General features: G+C 48.7%; 1 protein-coding gene across 4 annotated transcripts in view; it reads left to right on the forward strand.

Annotated features, from left to right (window-relative positions):
• Positions 1-22,466, forward strand: part of MCF2L (MCF.2 cell line derived transforming sequence like) — a 116,188-nt gene that overhangs the window by 67,744 nt on the left and 25,978 nt on the right. For all 4 annotated transcript variants that reach the window (XM_011379516.2, XM_023522911.1, XM_023522913.1 and 1 more), the window contains exons 4-9: positions 7,954-8,044; positions 16,139-16,258; positions 18,174-18,290; positions 18,856-19,005; positions 19,959-20,083; positions 21,507-21,621. In XM_011379516.2, the coding sequence (XP_011377818.1) occupies positions 7,954-8,044; positions 16,139-16,258; positions 18,174-18,290; positions 18,856-19,005; positions 19,959-20,083; positions 21,507-21,621 (718 nt within the window). The remainder of the gene's footprint in view (positions 1-7,953; positions 8,045-16,138; positions 16,259-18,173; positions 18,291-18,855; positions 19,006-19,958; positions 20,084-21,506; positions 21,622-22,466) is intronic.

Raw genomic sequence — 22,466 nt, forward strand, 5'->3', positions numbered from 1 at the left:
CCCCCGGGGAGCAGTTCACGCCACGATTACAAAGAACTGGCACTTTTAATTTTTAAAATGTATTTAAAGAATTTATGTGATTGCTAGTTTTTTGGAGCATTTTTTAAAACTGCAGTAAGACATTCATAATATACAACTGAACCTCCTTAACCATGTCTGGGTGTATATAGTTCAGTAGTGGTAAGTGTATTCACATTATTGTGCAACAGATCTCCAGAACCTTTTCATCTTCCCAAACCGAAATTCTTTCCCCATTAAACACTAACTCCTTATCCCCCTCCCCTTGCCCCTGGCGCCTACCACTCTGCTTTCTGTTTCTGTGAATTCGATGACCCTACAGACCTCACAGAAGTGGAATCACACAGTATGTGTCTTTGTGGCTGGCTTATTTCACTGAATCTAATGTCTTCAGGTTTCATCCATGTCTTAACGTGGGTCAGAACTTCTTTCCTTCTTAGGGCGAATAATCGTCCATGGTATCGATGTGCCACATTTTGTTTATGCATTCAGCTGTTGATGGAGGAAGCTATGTTTTTGAGCTAGAATCCAGTCTTTGAAAAATAGATAACTCCAGTTTCCTCCTGCACTGAGTAGGCTCGAGTTAGACCGGGAACAGGGCTGCATGTAGACCTCTGCACTGTCTACAGTATTATCGCTCCTACCCTACATTCATTGGTTCAAGCGCATTCCAAGTACATTCACAATGATTCCTCCAAATATCGTAGTTTTGGTTTTCTTTGTTCATTTTTGTCCATAAAAATTATATTTATTGATATAGGGAAAAAACTGGAAAATAAAAAACAAAAAATGCATGTTTTCAGGCTCTTTAGGGATTGTAGTTTTTAAGTGGACGGCTCTTTTTGGGTTGTGAAGAGGCGAGGTGATGCTACCGCTTTGTGCAAAGGTCTCTTCGGCTGGGATCCCTCTTCTGCACTCGTCCCTGTGTGCGTCTGGCTCTCGCCAGCCCTAACGGGGAGTGCACGTGACTTTGAAAACGGGCACGTTACCCCGAGTGGGAGTTTTGTTTTGTTTTGTTTTGTGTTTTGTTTTTAAGCGTTTGATGTTTTTCTTGCTGTTTTGCTTTCTGGGATGAAGAGTTAACCCGTGTTAAGATAAACACATTGCACAAATGCTATTATGAAAGGTTAAGCTTTTGAATCGTAAGAAGAGAGAAGAAACGTCCAGCAAAGAAAGGTTCGAGATTGAATGCTCAGGGAACGTATTCAAGGTCACGGGGTTTGAACGTGTGCAGGAAAATCACATGGGCAGAGAGAAAAGTGGCCATTTTCCTTACAAAATGAAAACAAGGAAATTAAATTTAAAAAAAAAGTATTTCTAATATTTGCTAACTTTTGTACACCAGTGTCAAAATATGAGATGAAAAAGAGAGAGAAGCAAAGAAATGCAGTCAGGCGGGGGCCTGGGTTGGGGAGAGTGGGCCCACCTAAAGCCAGGATCCATGTATTCTGCAGGTTCTGCTGTGTGTCCCCCGCCCTCCAGCTGCAGTGTCCCCACCCCAAGCTGCCCTTCAGGACCCACCTGCTTGGCCAGGCCCCTGACATCCTGCCCAGCCCTCCAGGGAGGCTGGACCTTCTCCCCAACAGAACCCTAGGACCCTGCCATGGATGGACAAGCTCCAGCTGACGCTTGTCCCACCACCTGCCAGGGATGGTCTGGGACGGATGCCAGCCTGTGACTGCCCCCTGCAAGCAGGCCCTAGCCTGATGCCTAGCCATCACTGGCCTTGTCTCCTCTGGTGCCGGCTGAGCAGGCCTTGGTAGAGATAGCTGTAAGAACACTCGCCGGGGCATCCAGTGTTACCATGGTCCTTTCTCACTGAGAAAGGGCTGCTTCACCATCCTCCAGCTTCAAGCTGTGAGACCCAGGCATGGGGTGGAGCAAGACCCAGCTGGAGCTGCGGGTATGCCCAGAAGCACACCCAGTCTGGCTCTGTTCCTCTTTAACTCTGATACTTTCTCCCTCTGCACAGATTCAGACTGTGTCGAAGCCTGCCTGGCTCGCTATGACCTGTTGATGTTTACGTTCCAAAAAACATCATTCTAGGACAATAGACCTGACTTAGCTGTGTCGGACCCTCAGGTCCTTGTCCACCCCAAGGGCTGGGGTCCCGTCCTAGCAAGCAGCTGCCATACCCACAGCAAACATGAGGGTACGGGGAGATTTAGGGAGCACATTTCGCTTTCTCTGGTTGGTCCTGAGTTGGAAGCAGGGACAAACACTGGGGAAACTGCTGTTATTGATTGAAACATCCAGACCCTTGGGGGCCAATTGCTACAGAGTGGTTGTTTGGCTTCTAGGATTATTGCTGCAGATAGTGGTCACCTTCCTGTAATTGTGACTTCTAGATGGCAGGTGGCTGCCTGGGCTGGGCGCTGAGACAGTGAGCTGGTTTTCTGGGCTCTTTGCTGCAAGTTGTGGGTCAGAGTTCTACTTTTATAAACTGGCCTGGCTGTTGTCCGTCTGTATACTCAGTCTCTCAGTGGCAATAGTAACAAGGTTAACTTCTTTAAAGGATAGTTATAACCACTATGAAGGAGATTGTTTTGCTGCCGAGGGAAGGATGATTGGAAAACCAGTGGAGCTGATGGGAGGGCTTTGGAAACTGCTTGAGGAAGGGGAATGAGATTAAGGGAATAAACCCAGGCATGGGACTGCCTGACATCAGCAGGGGAGGCACAGATTCTGGGGTTCTTGGCACCAGACCTGGGAACACAGGCACACCACCCTTGAGGGGCTGGAGAAATCTGGGAAGGGGAGCAGTGCCCTGGTGGTGTGCTCCCTTTCAGATTTGGGCAAAGACAAAGCCAGAGGCACCCTGTAGCTATGGACATGCTGGAGAGGAGGGCTGACGCTTTGCTCAGTCTCATGTTGTTCATTCACTCGGGTGAATCTGGGCCAAGTGCGGCAGGAGACAGAGAGTATGCAGCCCCGATGCCGTTTGCAGTCAGGGTCCACGGATGCAGCTCTCAGAGCAGACCCTTGGGGTGATGATGGCTCCTAGGGAGGTCAGAGTTTCTGTAGCAACACATCAGACTTCTTTGCTACCAGAGATCTGATAGGACCAAAAGCTCTCCCTACTGCACAGGAAGGGCAGAGGTAGCTTGGTGTAATGGGAGTCCTTCCTGGTATACCCCAAACTGGCTACAGAACCCAGGTAAGCCCCTTCTGAGTCTCTCCAGTGAGGTTTGGCTAATCATATCTAAGATCTTTCACACAGTAGGATCACTAAATCCTAATTCTAAAAGAAAGGCAGAGTTGTTCTCATGGTTTCTCTGTAACTGGAGGTTTAATATGGTCTCTTTTCCTGAGAAGCTTCTGGTCACCCAGGAGGAATGCGGTGGCTTCGAAGGCCAGTGAGCCTGCGCACAGCTAACCTAAGACAACTGGGTCGGCTGTTGTGTGGCAAGGGGAGCCTGTGGTGGGGGCTCTCACAGAAGGCCCCGAGACTTGGGAAGCATGCAGAGCACGGCCACAGATTCCAGTGAATCTCTTGCAATGCCTTCAGCTTGTTAGGCCCTCTTGAGTGACAGTCCCTCCAAGGCTTAAAAGCCCAGATCAAGCTGGAGTCAGCCACATGTCCACAAGAAGATAAACACCCCAGCACTAAGGAATTTGCCCCAAAGCGGGGCTGTCTTAAGAGCTCCTGTCATCCTGGTTTTTAGAAGATCAGAAAAGCACACTTGAGCACTATATTAGTGCTTTGAGAGTTAGATCCTCAGGCTCTGAGCCCTTCAGACTGTTTGGGCTGCGCTGGGCCAGGCATCACTCCCGCACATGGATTCAGACAGATGGCTGGGACACTGGGGCCAGAGAGGGTGATGGGCTCCCAGGAAGTCTTTGTAACCATATTACAGCTGGTTAAAGTTGGCCTGCCCCCGACAGTGCCACGCGAGGCACCCACTGCCTATCTGGGTCGTATGCGGCACTCACTTCCAACCACAAGAGGGCGCCATTAGTCAGACCACATTGTTAAACAGACTGCACGTTCCTCCTCAGCCTTAATCTGTTTCCACACTTGACTGGTGCTTTTGTTTATTCCTACAACTGGAACACAGGACATTTTAAATTGTGCACATGGCCAGCCTCGAAACACAGGCTGCTAACAAATAGCTGCCCTCCTTGCTTCGTCTCCTGAAAGCCTTGCCTCCTTGAGAAGGGGAAGAAAACTGGCAGGGGGCGGGGCGGGTAGAGGCCAGGCCTTGGGGGCCGGGAGGAGGGGACAGAGGCCAGGCTAGGCAGAGGGGTTTGAGATGCCCAGCCCTGATCCAGCCCCTCCTGGCCGTTCCGGAGAAGGCATGTCCTCTTGTACTCCCCAGTTATCTCAGCCTGGAGTGGGGCAGTGACCTTCTGGTCCTTCTCAATGGTCTCTTTTCCAAAAAACACCACCTGGCCCATCACCACCGTCAGCACCTGAGTGCTCACCTCCTCTCCCTCTCTCCCTCCAGCATGATACTGATGCCCCTCAAACTTCTGCATTGTCCTCCCTGCCGCACCCTCAGGGCCTGCTCCACACCATCTGAATGTCTCTTCAGCCTTGACCCTAGGTGCATTTGTCACTGCCCACTGCCCCCCTCCTTTCCATCCTCCCTTCCTGACCCTGTTCAGGACCCGAGGTCTATCAGCTGCCCCAGGTGCCCCAGCCCCATTCCGGCTCTTCCTCTGGGCAGAAGCCTGGGCACTCAGACACAGCATCTCTCCCTGGCACAGGAAGACCACAGGGCTTGTCTATGGGACTAGCCACTTGGCTTGGGGGTCCTTGGACCAGCAGCATCAGCAGCATAGGGAGCTTGTTAGAAATGCAATACGGTTGGCCCCACTTTGGCCTCCTGAGCCTGAATCGGCATTTTAACGAATTCTTCAGGAGTCTTGTGTGCATGTTGCATTTGGAGAAGCAGGCACTTCCTCTGTCCCTCATCTCTCCGGACCAGGGCCATTCTCTCCTGAATGCCTTTCTTCCTCTGTCATCCTGATTTCTCTTTGTGTCTCTGCCCCGCCTGCTGTCCCCGCTCTGAATAGGGGGTGGGGGAGGAACCGAGTCCCACACTCTCCCACCAGTCCATTGAACAAGATGCAGCTCAGCCAAGAACTAGACAAATGTGATGCGGGGTGACGGCAGACCTCACTCACTGGCAGGGACGCCCAGCCCTTGTTTCTCTTCTGTTCTCATGCTGCTCACTGCTCCCACCCAGTGATGGGGAGGTTGGACCCATAGCTAACTGGCCTCCATGCCTTGGGCCTCTGAGAGCCACCCAGGTAAAGTTAGCAGGCCCCTGGCTGCCCAAGGCCAACAAGCCCTGAGGCGTTAGAGAGCGCAACAGTGAATGGGTAAATCCCAGAAACAGAGTTTATTCGAGCTCTGTGCCTCTTGATTATTTAGGCCAAAAGTGAGCTCATCGGCCTCAGCTGATGGGCAGCTGGCCAGGGCAGCCCTCTGATCCAAGTATTTCGAGATTGGAGGCTGACATCTGTGTGTTGCAGGCCATGTGTGCCCAGGGTACTGGGACACCTTGTGTGGCTGCCAGCTTCTGAACTATTTGCTCTCTGTTTACTCCACCGTCACCACCTTCAGCACAATCAGCCCAAAGCCTGGCATACAAGGGACCTTAGTGGGGGCAGCTTCTGGCGAGATCCAAGCATGAGCCGCCCTGTCTCCTGGGCATATGAGGTCACAGATACGGGCGTGGGGAGGCGGTGTAGCAGAATAGGGCTTCCCGAGCTCCAGGTCCTCTACTCATGTGGGCAGATCCAGACCCCCCTTAGCGTGGTGGCAGGTGGAGCACCGGGGCCCATGGGCTGCTGGGCTGTGGCTCCTGGTGATGGGGCAGATCACACGGCCTCGCCCTGGGGCTGCAGTCGTGGAAGAGGCTCGCAGGGTCTCTGTATCCTTATGTAAGATGCCTTCTGTTTGTTAAGTCTCGCGCCTCTGAGTCAGTGGTAGGAGATGTGGTAGGAGACAAGATGAGCGGGGCTTGGAGGAGAGTTCTCCTGGGCCCCAAGCCAGATTCTGGTGTGTGGGCATCTTTGCTGTCTGCTTCAGGGGCCAGGTCCCCTCAGCACATCCTCCAATACCCAGTAGTGGTGCAGAGACCCCTGAAGAGGGGGCCGCTGCCTGGTCCAGCATTAGGATGCAGGCCAGGGGTGGGAGGTGTGGGAGGGGTGGGAGGAGGCCACATTATTCCACAGAGTGGACTTGGCCTGAGAGGTAGCATGCAGGTGGCTAAAAGCCCTCACTCAGGGCCAGACCACAGGGTTCACCCTGTCTGTGCTCACCAGCTCTGTAATTTTGGGCAAATGACTTAACCTTTCTGTGCCTCATCTCTCAGCTACCTCATATGGTTGTTATGAGGATTCAAAGAAGAATAACTGTCAAACTTTTAGGGTGGTGCTGGCCAGTAGCCACTCCAAAGAACAAAGAAATTGCTCTTTCCAGGAGGAGGGCCTGGGCTCCAGGACTAGGGTCTCTGTTCCTTCTCAACCTCCCATCAGACCTGTCTGGCTTGAGTCGGGCAAGTTGGTCACAGCCATCTATGAGGAGCGCTTGCTGCTGGGAGGGGGGCGCCGTCATAACGTGACACGTGGGTAACAACACTTGTTCTGGAGCATTTAGACAGCTGTGAATCTAGGTTTCTGGCACTGAAACTTGAGTGATATACAAAACAAAACAACCATTACCTTCATAAGAACTAAGCTGACCCAGAAGACAGTTCTGTCTGGGGCACCCTGTACAGCTGGGAAACACAACCATTGACATTTCATTGTGCATGTGCACATGGGCTATGATGTCGACAGCAGAACGGCTATCTTCAAAGAAAGCTAAAGTTTATTTGTATAAATACCCTAAGTCCTTTGCTGTTTTGAACCAGATTTCTATAAACAAGTGTGGATAAGAACACAGAATCAACAGCACTTACCCACAGAGGTGTGTGCACAACCACACAGGTGTGCATTTTGTATATCACCGTCACCATCATCAAATCTGAGAGTCGGAAAAGATTTTGGATGTGACAGCTCTGGCTTTATTGCATAACATTTGTAGTAGTCAGTGTGCTTTCACAGAGTGCATAATTTATATTTGTTTCGTATCGTTCTGATTTTCACTTAAACCCAGAAGTGGCTCCCTTAGATAGGTTCAGTGACTTGGAAATTAAGGATTCTAGTCAGTGCCTCGGGCTGCCCTTCTCACTTCTGCATGGATTGGCTGGCAGTAGCAGCTGCTGGCATCACACAATTGGCTCGGATGTGAGATTAGCCAACGGAAGCGAACCTCCTTGTTTCTACGCTGTGACTCAGGCTCCTGCGTTAGGCTAAGTCAGGACCACAGAGGTTATCATTACACAGCGACTCAGTGTTATCTTTATCACAGATGTTGCTGTTGCAAAGAGCCATATCTCCTCTCCCATTTTTAACAGATGCTTGTGAGCCTTCTGACACCTCAGGGATTTTCTCCCAAATTTCTAGAGATGCCTTCAAGAGCGATTTTCTAACGTGGATGAACACGGGGACCTCCGATGCTAGGACTAACGGGACGTGTGGTCGTAAAACTTATTTTGGAGGATTTAGCCAGCTGGTCAACCCAGAAAGGAAAGTAACTCAGCTCTCACTGTGGAACAAAAATTGACTGAGCTCCAGGAAAGATGGGTTCTGTCTGGATCTATGCCTTGTTATATGGTCGGTGTTAGGCTGGGAAATAAGCAACATACAGAAAATATCTGTCCATCTTTAGATAAGAGCAAGTTCTGGAAATTGCCTGGACAAGGCTCATGGAAATGCTGCAGTCTGCTCAGACGCCTACTTGGCAAGCATTTTACCTTGCAGTGCGGAAGTGGAATAAGGATTATAGGAGGAACCATTTTTTTATAAGGTTTTCTTAGAGATTACACGAAAGCCTGTCTTCTTGCTGCACACACTAATTGCGGATATCTCTCATCTCAGCTTACAAGATGCTGGCATTGGATTCATCCTGGTCATAGACCGGAGGCAGGACAAATGGACCTCGGTGAAGGCATCAGTCCTGCGAATAGCAGTAAGTGTCAGTGCCCGGGCCCCGTGATGCTCCCACCTGCTCTTCTCCTGAGCTGGGTGACAGCAGCATTTTCCTTCTAGCCTGGGTGGCAGTTTGCATTCTGGCTGGCCGTGATGCCCAGTGTGGCACAGAGCTGTTGTGTGCAGCCAGCTCGGAGCACCAGCCAGGGTGGCCTGAGGCCAGGCCAACAAGGGACACTCAGGAACTGCACCTCCTTGGGCTCTTCCAGTTGCTAAGGAATGTGTGTGCACGCACGTGTGTATGTGTGTGTGTGTGTATGTGTACGTGTGTGTTCTCAAATGGGTTAACTCTTAGGGGGCCTGTTATAATTTGAACACAATTCTACCAGCTGGTTTATTTTTGGCCATCAAATATGTGAGATGCTCAAGATTTTACTGTGTATTTATTCTTAAATGGCACACAAGGTCCTGGACAAGCAGAGTGTTGTTGAGTGTGTTATAGAGACTCTTCAAACTAGAAGTTTGGAATTATATTGAATAGCTTTTTCTAAGTGACCTTCCCCTTTCCAAGTGAGCTATTTATTATTTAGTTTTATGACTGAGTCAGATGCCTTAGCCTTCCTTGGTAATCCATTCCTGCATTTAGTAACCCTCGTTGCCAAATTTAATTTGTCTTTACATCCACAGAGTTGGATTACAGCCTAAGTGCTGTCTTCCAGGGCAGAAGAGCATCTAGTCTATGGCTATACCTTTCGCTGCTGTTAGCCTGCAGTAATAATTTAGGAGGGCAGAGTTAAGTCAGCAGAAAGCTCTTAAATCTTATCTTCATCGGTAGCTTCCACTCCCACTCACAAGCTCCACCATGGAGCACTTGTCACCATGCTGAATTTCACCCACGCTCACTTCCCAGCAGGCAGCCAAAGGCATAGAAAGTTTGATTGTTGGCAAGCAGGGTGACCCAGAGCAATCCGGCCAGGGTCCTCGGCTATGATGGCTCTGCTGCTCCCAAGAATTTCTTAAAAACCTAATCGCCGATGGAGTGAAATTCTCCTAACCTCACGTTCTGGGTCTTGCGTTCAACCATCCTTAGTTCCTGGCCTCTGAGAGACTGTTGTGCTGTGATTTTTGGTAAAATGGAAGAATTGACTTCTTCCCCACAGACTGCCTCATAAATTCATCTTAACAATAATTAAAGGCTTAGTATCTGCTCTGGCTCTTACAACTTACATTGTTTTTGTGCAAACCTGTCCCTGGGCTGCTGGGCCCCACCCTTGTCTTTCTGTTAAGCTTTTCTCCCTGCACTGCCCCGGTATGTCTCCTGTTCCCTGTCCCAACCTGGCACACACTTCCTATGACATCATTTATCTGAAACAAATCGAAACACTTCAGAGTGTTTTAAAAGAGATAGATATGTTCTATTATCAGCTTTCCTTTGTTCTAAAATCCCCAGAAACTTACTAAGGACTTTTGATATGCCTTCAATAGTTAATAACCAGTGTGTCCATTTCATTATTTTAAATTTTAAAATAAATTTGCACACGATGTCAGATGGCAGGCTAAATTAAGAATTAAATTACAAGAAACACTGGGTCAGATGCACAATGGATTTACTACAAATATCCTGTGTTGGATACCACGACGTTCCCAGTCAAGTACATTGTTGTTTTAAAAGGTAATACTGTTATAATAACAACATTTTCAAGTCTAAATTATCAACCCAATTCTTTTGCATTTATCTACCACTGATGTAAATCACGACGGAGACATCACAGTATGGCAAGGGTGTAGGAGTCAGCCTCTTTGCCAGGACGGCCATCGATGTGCCCATGGAGTCCTGGCCTCTCGTTCGTGCTGGAAGGTGCTTCTCTGTGTCTTCGCACACATGCGAAGATGAGCCAGCCCACTTCAGAAATTCATCTCTGGAAAACCCTCAGCCCTCTTCCCGTCTCTCAGCGGAGCAACACTCCGCTCAGAGTCTCCTGCTTTGCCTTTACCTTATCAGAGTACACAGTCATTCTTTGTTTGCACTCCGTGGGTTCCTGGAAGTCAAGGCCAAGGCCTATCCGCATTCGTGCTGCCAGGCACCCAGCCTAGGCCCCATGTGAGGCAGGTTGGCCATAAATCTCTCTCGAACTAATCAGTGGCTCCTGGTTAGAAACAAGAGGCTCCCCAAATGCAAGATTGCTTTTTTAAGAAACAAAAAATTATTTTTAAAGCAGAAATCATTCTTTAGAGCCTCCTACAATTCAGCAGTAGTGTCCAGGGCCAGCCTGCCCGTGCCGTTGGTGGGTGTTATGTTCTTGAGTTGCCAAGTACAACTGGAGTTTTAGTCATCATCAAGTTTAAGATCAGATGAATTTCTGAAGTGGGCTGGCTCATCTTTAAAACTTTGTTTTGTGCAAATTGTAACTGAAAAGTCGGTGTTTGAGTTTTTATGTTTGCACTGATTTTTACACAATAAAAGTAGAGGATTTTTTTCTATCTTTTTTCATGTAAATCTTGGAGTTCCCCAAAACTGGTTTAGAAATCCCAGAAGTTAGCATTTTCCCAGAAGAATTGTCAAAAATGCTCTTTAAACTTCAATTCTTTTTGTTATAAGAATTTACTGATCATATTAATGCCAAAAATTCTATTCATGTATTCAGCATATTTATTGAGACTCTGCATGTGCCTGGAGCCGTGCAAGGCTCCACGTGGGGACATAAGAGGGGGATTAACAAGAAGTATACAACCAAGTGGGTACAGACAGTTGACAGAACATTGTGATAAGGGTTATCCCCAGAGGTGCCAGACGAACATATGGGGGTGCCTGAGATAGTGCCGAGGTCATAGGGCCGGCCAGGTACTGTCGCCTTCCTTGCGCATGTGTCCATCTCTAAGCCAGGTTCGGATCTGATCTCCACCGTGGCTCTGCAGAGGGGCCGAGAGGTGGGAGACAGAGCTGGCACAGATGTCCTGTGCAGGGGAGTTGGGCAGAGCAGAGCTGGCACACTGATGCCATTATCCTGGACTATGAACCCAGACCATCACCTTCAGCTAGCCAGTGCTCTCGTCCAAGAGGGCTTTGGGAAAATGACCACCTAGTGTCAGCCAGGCCAGCACCCTCAGGAGGAATCTGCACAGGCACAGGTGCTCCAGCATGCCTGATTCCACCAGGGCACCCGGGCCACTTTGCTGCAGGTGCTACAAAAGCAAGCGGGTGGCAGAGGCTCTGTTTATCTCCAAATGTGTCTGGACACCCGAGTGAGACTCAGCACTTACATAACACCATGTAATTCAGGGCTATTTTTAGCCACCATGCGTGCTGTCTTGTGAGCTGAGCTTCCCTTAATTCGGGGTGTTCTTTTTTCTTTTTTGGATGCCTTCAGCTTGGCTGGAAATAGAAAAATAAGACATTGAGGGAGCCAAAGTCCAATGTTCCTAAAATCAGACTTGCTGTGCCACCATCATGAACAGAGCCTCCATCAGCTCCTACGAGGCCTTGGGGGAGATGTGTGTGCTTACCTGTCACAGATCATGGTCTCAGCTGGTGGACACAGAGAAACAAGACCCAAAGCTGAGACTTCAAATGTCACTCTTTGTCCAAGAGTTGGTTCGAGTTTGGACTGCTCTGGAATGGATGCATCTTCTGTAAATATTTAAGTTTACTCTTCTAGGATTCCACTTTGAATTTTACTCCACTTCTGCTATGCATGTGTGAGCGTGTACGTGTTAGCATTTAGGGATTTTGTAATCGAGCGTACAGATTTATGTTTAGAGCTAGCCTAATTCAAGCTAAATCTATATCCTAGAGCATGCTGCCGAAGAAAACGGAGGTCAACGTCGTTTTGCATGGAGCAGAACTCTGGTTTTTGCATGTAAAGTCAATGTTGTCTGTGTGTGCAGAAAAGTTACAAAATGAAGTATCTGAAGGATCCAGGATTTTTAGATCATCCAGTAAATACGCCATATGTGGCAAAATAATATTATATTAAACAATGCTAGTGAATTCTTACCATATGCCAATTACTAGAGATCTAAGCTCAGGGTGGTGAGAACCCAGTGGAGGTGAAGAAAGGAGCAGTGTGAGCACCAGGAGGGCTTCTTGGCAGAGGTGACATCGACAAAAGTCAGAAGGGAAGGAGTTGTCCCAACAGAGGGGGTAATGAGCATGTCCCTCGGAACACATGAGTGAAGGTGAGAGGCCAGTGAGCATGAATCCTGCCAAGGGGCCTTGGGGGTGCGGAGGGTGGAGAGCAGGTTATCAAGGGAGCAGAGGGGTTATGGCACCGCCCTCACAAAAGACCCCGGAGCTGGAGCCAGAGTGGATAATGCACGGCCATGGCTCCCTGGGATGCCCAGCTCTGACCCTTGGATAGCTGGCCTTTCTCAGAACAGGTCTGCTTTATGCAAGGACTTATGCACCTGAGCCCTCTTTGGTGGAAGGGCATGGAGGCCAGTAACTTGAGCACCTCCTAAGTCCTGGCTCTGCTGGGGAAACTTTCACACATGCAGTTTCACTCAGACTTGCCCTGTGCCTGTCGTCCCTGCACTACAGGTAGGGAAACTGGGACAAGGTCACTTACCGATGGGATAGGATGGCTGGGGGTCCACTGCCAAGGCTGAGCTCTTTCCCCACACCAGGGATCCAGGCACACCAGTCGATGGGCAGTGCTGGTCCACACAGAGTGTTCTAGAAGGAAGAGCAGGCAATGCAAGTTTTGTAATGTTGAGCATATTCAAGTTTAATGATTGTCCTTTATTCAAAGATTATTCCCTTTCTACTTATTTTTTATTAAAATGTCTTCTCCTTAATGATTCTGTGATAGTCCTAAAAATACTCAGCAAGGGACTGGTCTTAGATGCTCCGTCCTTAGCACTCTCGTCCAGCCCTCCACGGGAACAGCCCTGGAAGCAGGAGACCTCCGCTCACCGTCAGCGTCTCTGATTGAGACTCTGGGGTTTTTCATCTCTTAACACTAAGACACAACCTTGCAAATTTGTATTTGTTACACGAACTTGTGTTTGTTTTCCGGCTACTACGAAGTGAATGTCATTGGTCAGGCTTCAGCTGCTCCATTTGAAATTAAGCTTATATCAGGCTGGATAAATGTGGCTTTGAGCAGAACTTAAGGAGGTTACTTGAACTTGAGGAGGGTTTCAAACAGCATTCCCCAAAGCACCAGGGTTCCACAGTTTCTAATGCGTTCCATTGATTTTAGCTGTGCTGTGTTGCTTCTTCATTTTGTAAGCCTGTAAAAATATGAATTCAGAAGCTGGTTAACTCTTTTTCTATCTCCAAATTTTATTTGCATGGTTATCACAGTGTTCCTCAGTCAGTCAATGTCAACCACAGAGAATAAACAATATTGCTTTCTCATTACATAGAAACCTTTAACAATCATTTTTATGATTACTTGATTATGAGTTACAAAAAGATGTTATTTTACACCCTTCGTTCCAAATCCTCCATCTAGTTAACTCTATTTTTAAAGTAAAGTTTTTATTTTGGAATTGTCTTCGGCTTTTAATATGTATGGTTGGCTCCAACCCAGAGAAAAATTAATTTACTGTTGTTTATATTCACAATACAAGTTTGTATATATCATTAAGCCCTTCTCACTTGGCTAAGATCTTACAATTACTCTCTTGAATGTAAAGGTTCAATTACTTAAAGAAAAGGAAACACTAAAGCAGAGCAAAGAAGGAGAACGAGCTGTTTTTCACATTGACAGCCACCTCCAGCCACAGGCTTAGCGAGGCCAGTGCCTCTCCTGTCAGGATGGAGCAGGTGAGTCCCACTGCCAGTGAGTTTTCTTGCCACCTGTGCTGAGTTAATCTAAGTGAAATTGCCGAAGAAGGACAAGGGCACAGTTTTATCTTATAAGTTCAAACTCTTGTCCTTGCAGGGCGCATCTGCCATGAAGTGTGAATTAGGGTGATAAAAACAATATTGAAATTTAGAAAAGTGTGACTCACTGTCGCCTCCAGAAGGAGACTTTTGTGTGTGTGAGGTTTTCCTTAAATAGTGGTGGGCAGTTTCACAAATGGTGGTGACAGGTTTGCACAGTCCTCTTGTTGCTAAGTGGCTCAAAATCTACCCTAGGGCTCTGACTCTCAGCTGGTCCTCTGAGTTATTTTCTTTCCACTCGACGGAGTTGCACTTGGTGAGCTGTTGGCCTGGGTCAACGGGACAAAGGAAAGGTCATTGCTTGCTGGGGTGCTTTTTCACATTTCCTCCCTGGGCTGGTGTTGAGCAATCAGGTCTCCCCCACTGTGCTATGTGCTCCCCACAGGATGTGTCCAAGCACAGAACGTGATGGTGGGACACAGGCGCAGGGCTGAATGACACCCTATATAGGTGCCTCAAAATAACCCCACCCAGTCCCAGATGTAGGTCCAGTGGGTGAAGGTGGGTGAATGTGGAGACCATGGCTAAGCAGATGGCACACAGTGATAGCTCTCAGCTCCCCTTCCTGACCACACAGCCGCAGACACTTAGCAAGCACCCGCTAAAGTGCCACCAATCAAGGACACATGGTCCCTTCCCTCTACGGCTGTGACATTGGCTCCCAGACAAGTTGGAGGACTGGTTGGGAGGGAATGCCTAGAGGGCTGCGTGCAGGAGGTATGTGCCTGTCTCAATGAAGTCTCAGCACCACCCTCAAGGTTCCTAGGGGACAATGGAGGTACTCGGTGGGCGTCGAGGATCTTCAGGTGGAAGCTCGGTGAGCGGCCAGGCCACCGACACAGTGTGGGTGGCAGTTTTGCACTGTAACGATGTAGCTCAGAAATAGCCACAGATGTGGTGGGTTCTGGTATGCAGATGGCCCACCGGATAATGAGGGGTTCCCGAGTTCCATGCCCTTGGGGGCTCACTTCTGCCAGTCTTCCTGAGACCAGCATGGATATTAGAGTATGACCCAGGAATGACCTTTCCGCCAAGATATTGGGGCGAGTTGGTTTCCCTCTTCCATGCCTTACTGCCGTATCCATTTCAGGCCGTGGAACTGTGCCATTCTTTTCTACATATTCTATTTTACATGCATTTAGCCTAGCTATCTGGAAATCAGACTCATTTGCTTCAAAATTTCTTGTTTTCATATTGGGGTCTCCCTGGATTTAAGCATCTGGAAGTAATCTGGCATCTAGAATAGCCTCTTACCATATGTCTGTCATCGCCACATTTTTTTAACGCTTTGTGCAAAAACTATACTAAACGCTGCATGTGTATTAGGTCATTTAACCCGCAAGAGTATGTGGTTAGGAAGGCACTTTGTTATCCTTCTTTCACAGATGGGGAAACTAAGGCACAGGGAGGTTAAGTAACTTGCCCAAGGTCACATACCTTGTAAGCAAAGCTAGTATCCGAACATATTCATATAATTGTATCTTAGGGTGTGTGGGTGCATGCTAAAGTGTAAGCTTATTTTTATCTTTCTTTTAGGTAATACATATATGTGTCTAGATGGATTTGTTTCTATTTGACAAGTGCCTTAGTTCCTTGGGGCTGTTATAACAATGTTCCTAGTTTGGACGTTTAAGCAACAGAAATGTGTTGCCTCACAGTCTGGAGGCCAGAATTCCAAGATCAAGGCATTGGCAGGACTGGTTCCCTTTGAGATTCTGAGGGAGAATCTAAACCATGCTCTCTCCCAGCTTCTGGTGGTTTGCTGGTAATCTTTGGTGATCCTTGGCTCGTAGATGCGTCACCTGACCTCTGCCTTCATCTTCACGTGGCGTTTGTGTTGGGTTCGAGTCCCATCCTAATGACCTATTTTAGGTTAATTGCCTCTGTAAAGACCCTCTCGCCAGGGATTTGGACTTCAACACATGAACTTTAAGGGACACATTTCAGTATTTAACATGTATAGTAAGCTTTTGACTTTTAAGTGTATAAGCAGCATAACATAGTTATGTACCAACCAATGTGACTTTTTCCTTTTCTTTTAAGAAATGGTGATGCCTCTAACAGACTCCAGTGTCTGTAACCATTTTTAACTGAGTATGACATTGACATGTTGAAAACGCCTAGACCAGTAAGCTGGGTGTTCCCCATCTGGACTGTGTAGTCAGCTGCAGGTGTGCGGGGACCCCAAGCATGGCAGCAGCAGCTGTCCACAGACAATGCCACAGCCCTTCTGTTCTCTTGCAGGCATCCTTCCCAGCAAACCTCCAGCTTGTCCTTGTTCTGCGCCCAACAGGATTTTTCCAAAGGACTCTCTCTGACCTTGCTTTCAAATTCAATAGAGATGACTTTAAGATGAAGGTACCGGTAAGTATACCTGCTTTAGCTCCATAGACAGAACTGAACTTAATTGCATTCTTGGCCCATTTATGATCATCAAAATTCTCAAGATGCTAACCTCAGGGCTGTGGGCATAAAGAAAGCCCCAAACAACTCAGTTGGAAACTGTACTTCCTCACGCTATCAGGAACAGTATGACCCATCTTTCCCACCTGCTGCTCCCTACCCCTGAGCTGACTAAGCAAAGCATGGCCTTGGATGGACCACCGTAAAAGTACAGGTGTTTCTTCAGAGCCACAGATCTAGAACAAGAAAGCCCAATGGGCTGGGTGCCATCACTTGCCTCCTAGTGAGGAATGGCAGGGCTCTGCCAGTGCCTGGGGGAGGGGCCGGGGAAGTAGGTGCAAGCATCACCAGGCCTGCAGAGAAAACGCTGAGCTGTCAGCGGGGGTGGGTGGTCTTCATTCCTGCATGGCAATCCCTACTTCATCTCCTCACTCCAGCCCAGCACAGGGCAGCTTCTGGAAAGGGGCACTCCCTGGCATCGGTCCTGCAAAATGGCAGTATTGGGCCGAATTTGTGAGCTGCCAAAAATGGTTTCACAAAAATCGTCGCCAGCATCTCAATTCACTGATCCACTTTAGATCATTCTTTAGAATTACAGAAAGCCCCGTCTGAATGCTGTTGTTTAAAATGTATCCATGTCGACGTTTTGGCGCTATGTGCTGAACTTGGCGCTGGGTAGAAAATGTTAAGAAAAATGGTGGGTCTTTGCACTTTTTCTGTTGTGGTTAAATATATATGAAGCATAGACAAGACATTAATGGAAATACAGAAATCATTAAGGAAGTTGACTTAACCCCTTAGATTGCTCAATCAATCAGTCTTTGGTCAGGCTGACCATGATCAGGGTTATTTGGCAACATATGAATAGTTTTATTAGAGAAGTAGAGAGAGAATGGAGTCATCTCTGGTGAGAAGCATTTTCTACTTTAAATTGACCTTTTACCCTATTTTTTAAACGAAGATTATGGTTTGATCAGGGGATATTAATGTCTGCTCTGTGGACAGTTTGGGCAGGATTATTCTCTGTGGTGGGGCTGTCCTGTACATGGTGGGATTTTAGCAGCACCCCCTACCTTCCACCCACCACATGCCAGCACCCCCCACCCCCCCACATCCCGACAATCAAAAATGTCTTCAGATAATGTCAAATGTCTTCTGGGGGGCAGAATAGCTTTAAACTAATACAATATTTAATAATACATGAGATGGTTTCGAATAACATTTGGGCTAAACCTCTCATGACTTATTTTGTAGTATCTGTGTGACGGCTTACAAAGCAAAGGCTATATTTTTATCCAGAACTCAGGGACAGAATAACCTCAGAAAGAGAAAAAAAAAAATATTTAACAAAAGAAAAACTTGCCCTGTGTGGAAGTGCTTGCTTGGTCACTGCAACCACATGCTCACCCTCAAAGGCCGCTGTGCACGTAAAGGGTGCTGTCTGACCCTGACCAGCACTTGCCAAGACCTCACAGCTTTTCAGCAGGAATAGGCACAAATTGCCTTCTTTCAAGTCAGAGCACTGTTTGATAACCTTGCCGAGCGCCCCTGGCCAGAGGAGCATCTAAACGCCTGTCAGATGCCCAATGTCCATTGCATGCCCAGCTCTGTCAAGGGTTCTGCATGTCTTTGATCACTGTCATCTGATGAGATCAGTCATCACATACCCATTTCAGAAATGAGGAAGCCGAGGCACAGAGAGAATAAATGACTTACCTAGTCAACCAGCCAGTAAGTGGTAGAGCTGGGATGTAAACCCAGATCCAAAGCCAGTGACTTCTGTCCACGCTGTCACCCTAGCAACCAGCAGGAGAACATTTCCTCCCTCCATTTGCTGGGCATTCTGTTTATAGGGTTGGTTTTCCTTCTCCTCTAGGTCATAATGCTGAGCTCAGTACCAGAATTACACGGTTACATCGACAAGTCCCAGCTGACCGAGGACCTGGGTGGGACCCTGGATTACTGCCACACCAGGTGGTTGTGTCACCGCACGGTGAGTCTTTCCAGCACTCTCTGGTAGGTGCCGGGTGATGTGCTCTGGTGGGTGCCGGTTTTGGGCTGTGTTTCTCAAGAATACCTAGCTAATCCACCAGAATTGCTTTTGTGTTTCGAAGCTGCCTTTTCCAAAGACATGCTCACATTAACCCAAGTTTTCTCCCCAAGAATGAGGAGATGGTCTCAGTGGACCTTAGTCATTCCAAAGAAATAACATGAGTAATATGTTCGGGAGTGGCTTTTTCTGGGCTCAGAGACAGAAAAGAGGGAAAGAAAAACCCCATATTGTAGTTTGCGGCACTCACACCTCTCTTAACGGGGAGAGAGATCTCGAGCATAGAATGACTCTAGGTGATGAAAGCATATGTAAAGAGTGCCTGGTATGTTTCTGAAGAAGGCGTGAGGCTAAGAAACCAGTGGGAAGGTATTTACTGTACGTAGATGGGCTTGCTGTGGCCCTGTCCCCTCTGAAGGTGCCTGTCCGGTCCTCGGTGGTGCTTTTCAGGCAGCAGGAGGGTACGGTACGTGCAAAGCTTTGTGATGCTGTTCTCCCTCTTCCCAAGGCGATCGAAAGTTTCGCCCTCATGGTTAAGCAGACAGCTCAGATGCTGCAGTCCTTCGGGACCGAGCTGGCCGAAACGGAACTGCCCAATGACGTCCAGTCGACGAGTTCGGTGCTCTGTGCACACACAGAGAAGAAGGACAAGGCGAAGGTACGCGCAGCTTCTGTGGGGCGGTGGGGACGGGGAGGGGGGCTTCCAGTGGGGGAGAAGGAGCTGCTGTCAGCATTAGGTAAGACAGAGCCGAAGAGGTTTCAAAGATGCTTATGAGCTGGGTGACTTCTGTGATGATATCTAAAATGTGCTCCTTCTTAAAAGCGGTGTGAAGGAATGCTGTAAACACAGACACCTCGCGGCTGGCTTGAGTAACTTGTGGGAGCTGACTAGAGCAAAGCATCACAGGCAGCTTCTCTCTGAACGAGCTCTCAGCTTTCTGAACTGCAGGGCCCTCTACCCAGGTGTTTCTGTTGCATATTAGTGAACCAAGACAGGATTTCTAGCCCACAGAGTCCCACAGACAGCAGGCAGAGAAGTGGTGGGCTGACTCGGAGAGGCTGAAATTCATAAAGTAGTCACTGTATTCCCATCTTACCATCGCTTCCTGGATAAGTATATTCTGAGAGAGGTGCGCTCCCTGAGTCTTTCACACCCCTGGCCCAACCTGCATGTTGTAGGCTTTGAATCAGTGATGGCCAATGACCTGTCGGTGGTCCTCGGGGGGCTACCCCCACCCTCACTCTTTTTTGCTCTTGGCAGCAAGGACAGCTGGCGCCGAAGCAGGCACACAGAGGTCGGGTGTCCTGTTACTCTCTTACCTTATCCTGCTGCCCCTGAGTGACCAGTAACCCTAGCTCTGTCCTGGTCACTGTGAAAGGAGTGTTCCCAACACCTGCCTTCCTTCTTCAGTTCTAAGTGGAATGCAGGTGCAAGCGGTCAGCACAGAGGGTCTATGAAAATTTCACTGACTGGTGCTGTGCCCACCTCCCTCACCCTCCCACTCCCCACGCAGAGGGGATGCCACACAAAGCCCACCGCTCTCTCCGACCTGGACGGAGTCCCGGGCTACAGGTGGGCCTGGAGTGAGAGGTGCTGTGGTCTTCCCGCAGGAGGACATGAGGTTGGCATTGAACAAAGGACAGAGCATCCTGGAGAGCATCAGAGAGCCTCTAGTCAAGAGCCCGGAGCAGAGCCTGAACCAGGACCAGCTGGACAACCAGACCACTGTGCAGAGGTGAGGGCCTCGGGCCATGGAGGCATTTCAGGTGCACAACCTCTGCAGAAACAAGACGCAGTAGGCTGAGAACAGAGGGGCAGACAGATGGGAGCAGGAGGCCCCACCCCATGCTGGCTTGTCGCCTCTGAGCCTTCGTTTCCTCATTCTAAAGGGAAGCAAGGGGAACTCAGGGTCCTGCTACTGAAATGCTTTTCTTCTAAATCCCAAAGAAAGCAGCTTTTCTGGGGAGGAAGATTTCTTAGATAAACGCTCTTTTTCACATGGAGGGGGCATTTAAGGGAGAACAGTGGTGACAGGGGCTGTCGGGCTTGTGGAGCTTCCACACTGAAGCGCTTTCCTGTCCCCTTCCACACCCAGTCTGCGAGCCCTGCTTGTGTACTGGTAGGGAAGCAGCCTGAGGCCTCTCTCAGCTCCAGCCCCATTTTTAGAAGCATGTCTTTCCTCTTTCACTGGAAAGGGGATAATTTTTACTTTTCTCCCTTGGTTTCCAGCTGTGTAACACAACACAGGGTAGAGTGCCCACATGGTTAGCTAATATCTTGTGGCGCTCTGCAGTGTCAACACACCACACACCTCTTCCGTTCTGTGCTCTCTGCCCTGAAGGCCAGGTCACCGGGAAGCCCCATTTCTCCGTTCAGGGACAGGTCAGAAACAGGTGCAGAGCAGCTGGACAGCCTGCCCAGACTTTCTCAGCTCTGTGTTGCCCCTCACACACGGAGCAGGTGTTCTGAGCCAGGGATGTGTGGGAGGCCCCAGGGGCAGGGGTGGGCGGCGGGTGCCTATGTAGATGCAATGTCATGAACAGAGGAGGTTGGAGCACATTGTCAACTCCCCGCAGACTCAATTTCCTCATCTGTACAATAGGGCTAATCTGAGCACAACTGACAGTGTGAGCGTGGGGTCAAATCAGTTCACACTTGTCCGGCACAGTGTCTGACGCATAGGGGTTCTCAGATTTGGGAACCATGATAGTGAATGGTGGCCAGCAGCTCTTCACCCACACATGCATTGTGGCAGCTTGCTAGTTCCTTTATCCCTGCCTCGAAGTTATAAATAATAAGCTCAAACCTTTACCATCTTGGCCTTTTAAAAATTACCAAACTCAACTCATTCAGCCACCCTCCCCAGGAGACTGCGTTAGTGTGTCCCAGCATGATGCTGCATGGGGGATCAGGGACCCCGAGGGGAACCAGACCACAGCTACACTTCTGATATGCCTCTCCCTCTTGCATGTTAGGCCCTAAAGAAACCCCTACCTGTGAATCCTGTACTTCCGTGCCCGGGATAAGAGGAGGCAAGGGTCTCGGGAAGGCCGCGTAGAGACCGAGCCCCCGCCCTGCTTCATGTTGCAGGGGGCGTCCTTCCCAAGGCCCCACATGCCACTCCCACACACAGCACAGGAGCCTCTCCCTTTTCCTAGGCTCTTGGCCCAGCTGAATGAAACCGAGGCTGCCTTCGATGAGTTTTGGGCAAAGCATCAGCAAAAACTTGAACAGTGTCTGCAGCTCCGGCTTTTTGAGCAGGATTTCCGAGAGGTGAGTGGCCCAGAGCGTTCAGAGAACCTATAGGTGGACGCCTGGTGCTCTGGCTGCAGGAAGCCAGTAGATGGCATGGATCACCCTGACGTCAAGAGCTGAGTTATTCAGTTGACTGTGGCTCAATGCAGAATAATCTCTACCAGCGACATGGAGCCACAAAATCTAATTGGACTAAACCTTGCATGTGATTGATGAGTAAATCATTATATATAAAAGGTCATATAAAATCTGTTCATTGGCATGTACTTCCTTCTCCTTCTGCATTATTTGTCAATTAGTCAAGGAGCCTGCATTCTCCCTTTAAGGTCATTCGAATGTTCTTTCCTCCAGCGTCTACCTACTGTGTGCCTGGCATGGGCTCTGAGTATACAAAAATAAAAGATACACTCCCATCTTAGATTCAGTATGACAGGGCTATAGTAGACAGGATGCACTGTCATTGTGTTAGATCATTACAGAAAAGGCCAACTCATCAGAAGCCTGATAATCATTTATTTATGCAAAATACATATACTGAGACTTGCCTGTGGTCTTGTCCTGGTGCTGGGCAACATAGACCCCAGGGCAACATTTTTCCTGTCCACAAGACACCTCTGATCAAGAAGGGGGAATCATAAGCACACAGGAAATAAGTGGCCATTTCAAGTTCAGTGATAAAGTGGTTATAAGGCAGTGTCTGAGTGCCAGGCAAAGAGGACGAGTGAATAGTTCTGTGGGAGACCATCCCCCAGCTCTAGTCCTCCCCAAAGAGTAGTGGATATCACCTTTTGGAAAAGGCGGGGTCTGGTTCAGCAGCCTTCACTGAGTACTGTTAAGATGGGGCATGCGCTCCAGCTCCGGAG

Source organism: Pteropus vampyrus, unplaced genomic scaffold, assembly GCF_000151845.1.
Source record: "Pteropus vampyrus isolate Shadow unplaced genomic scaffold, Pvam_2.0 Scaffold363, whole genome shotgun sequence".
NCBI lineage: Eukaryota > Metazoa > Chordata > Mammalia > Chiroptera > Pteropodidae > Pteropus > Pteropus vampyrus.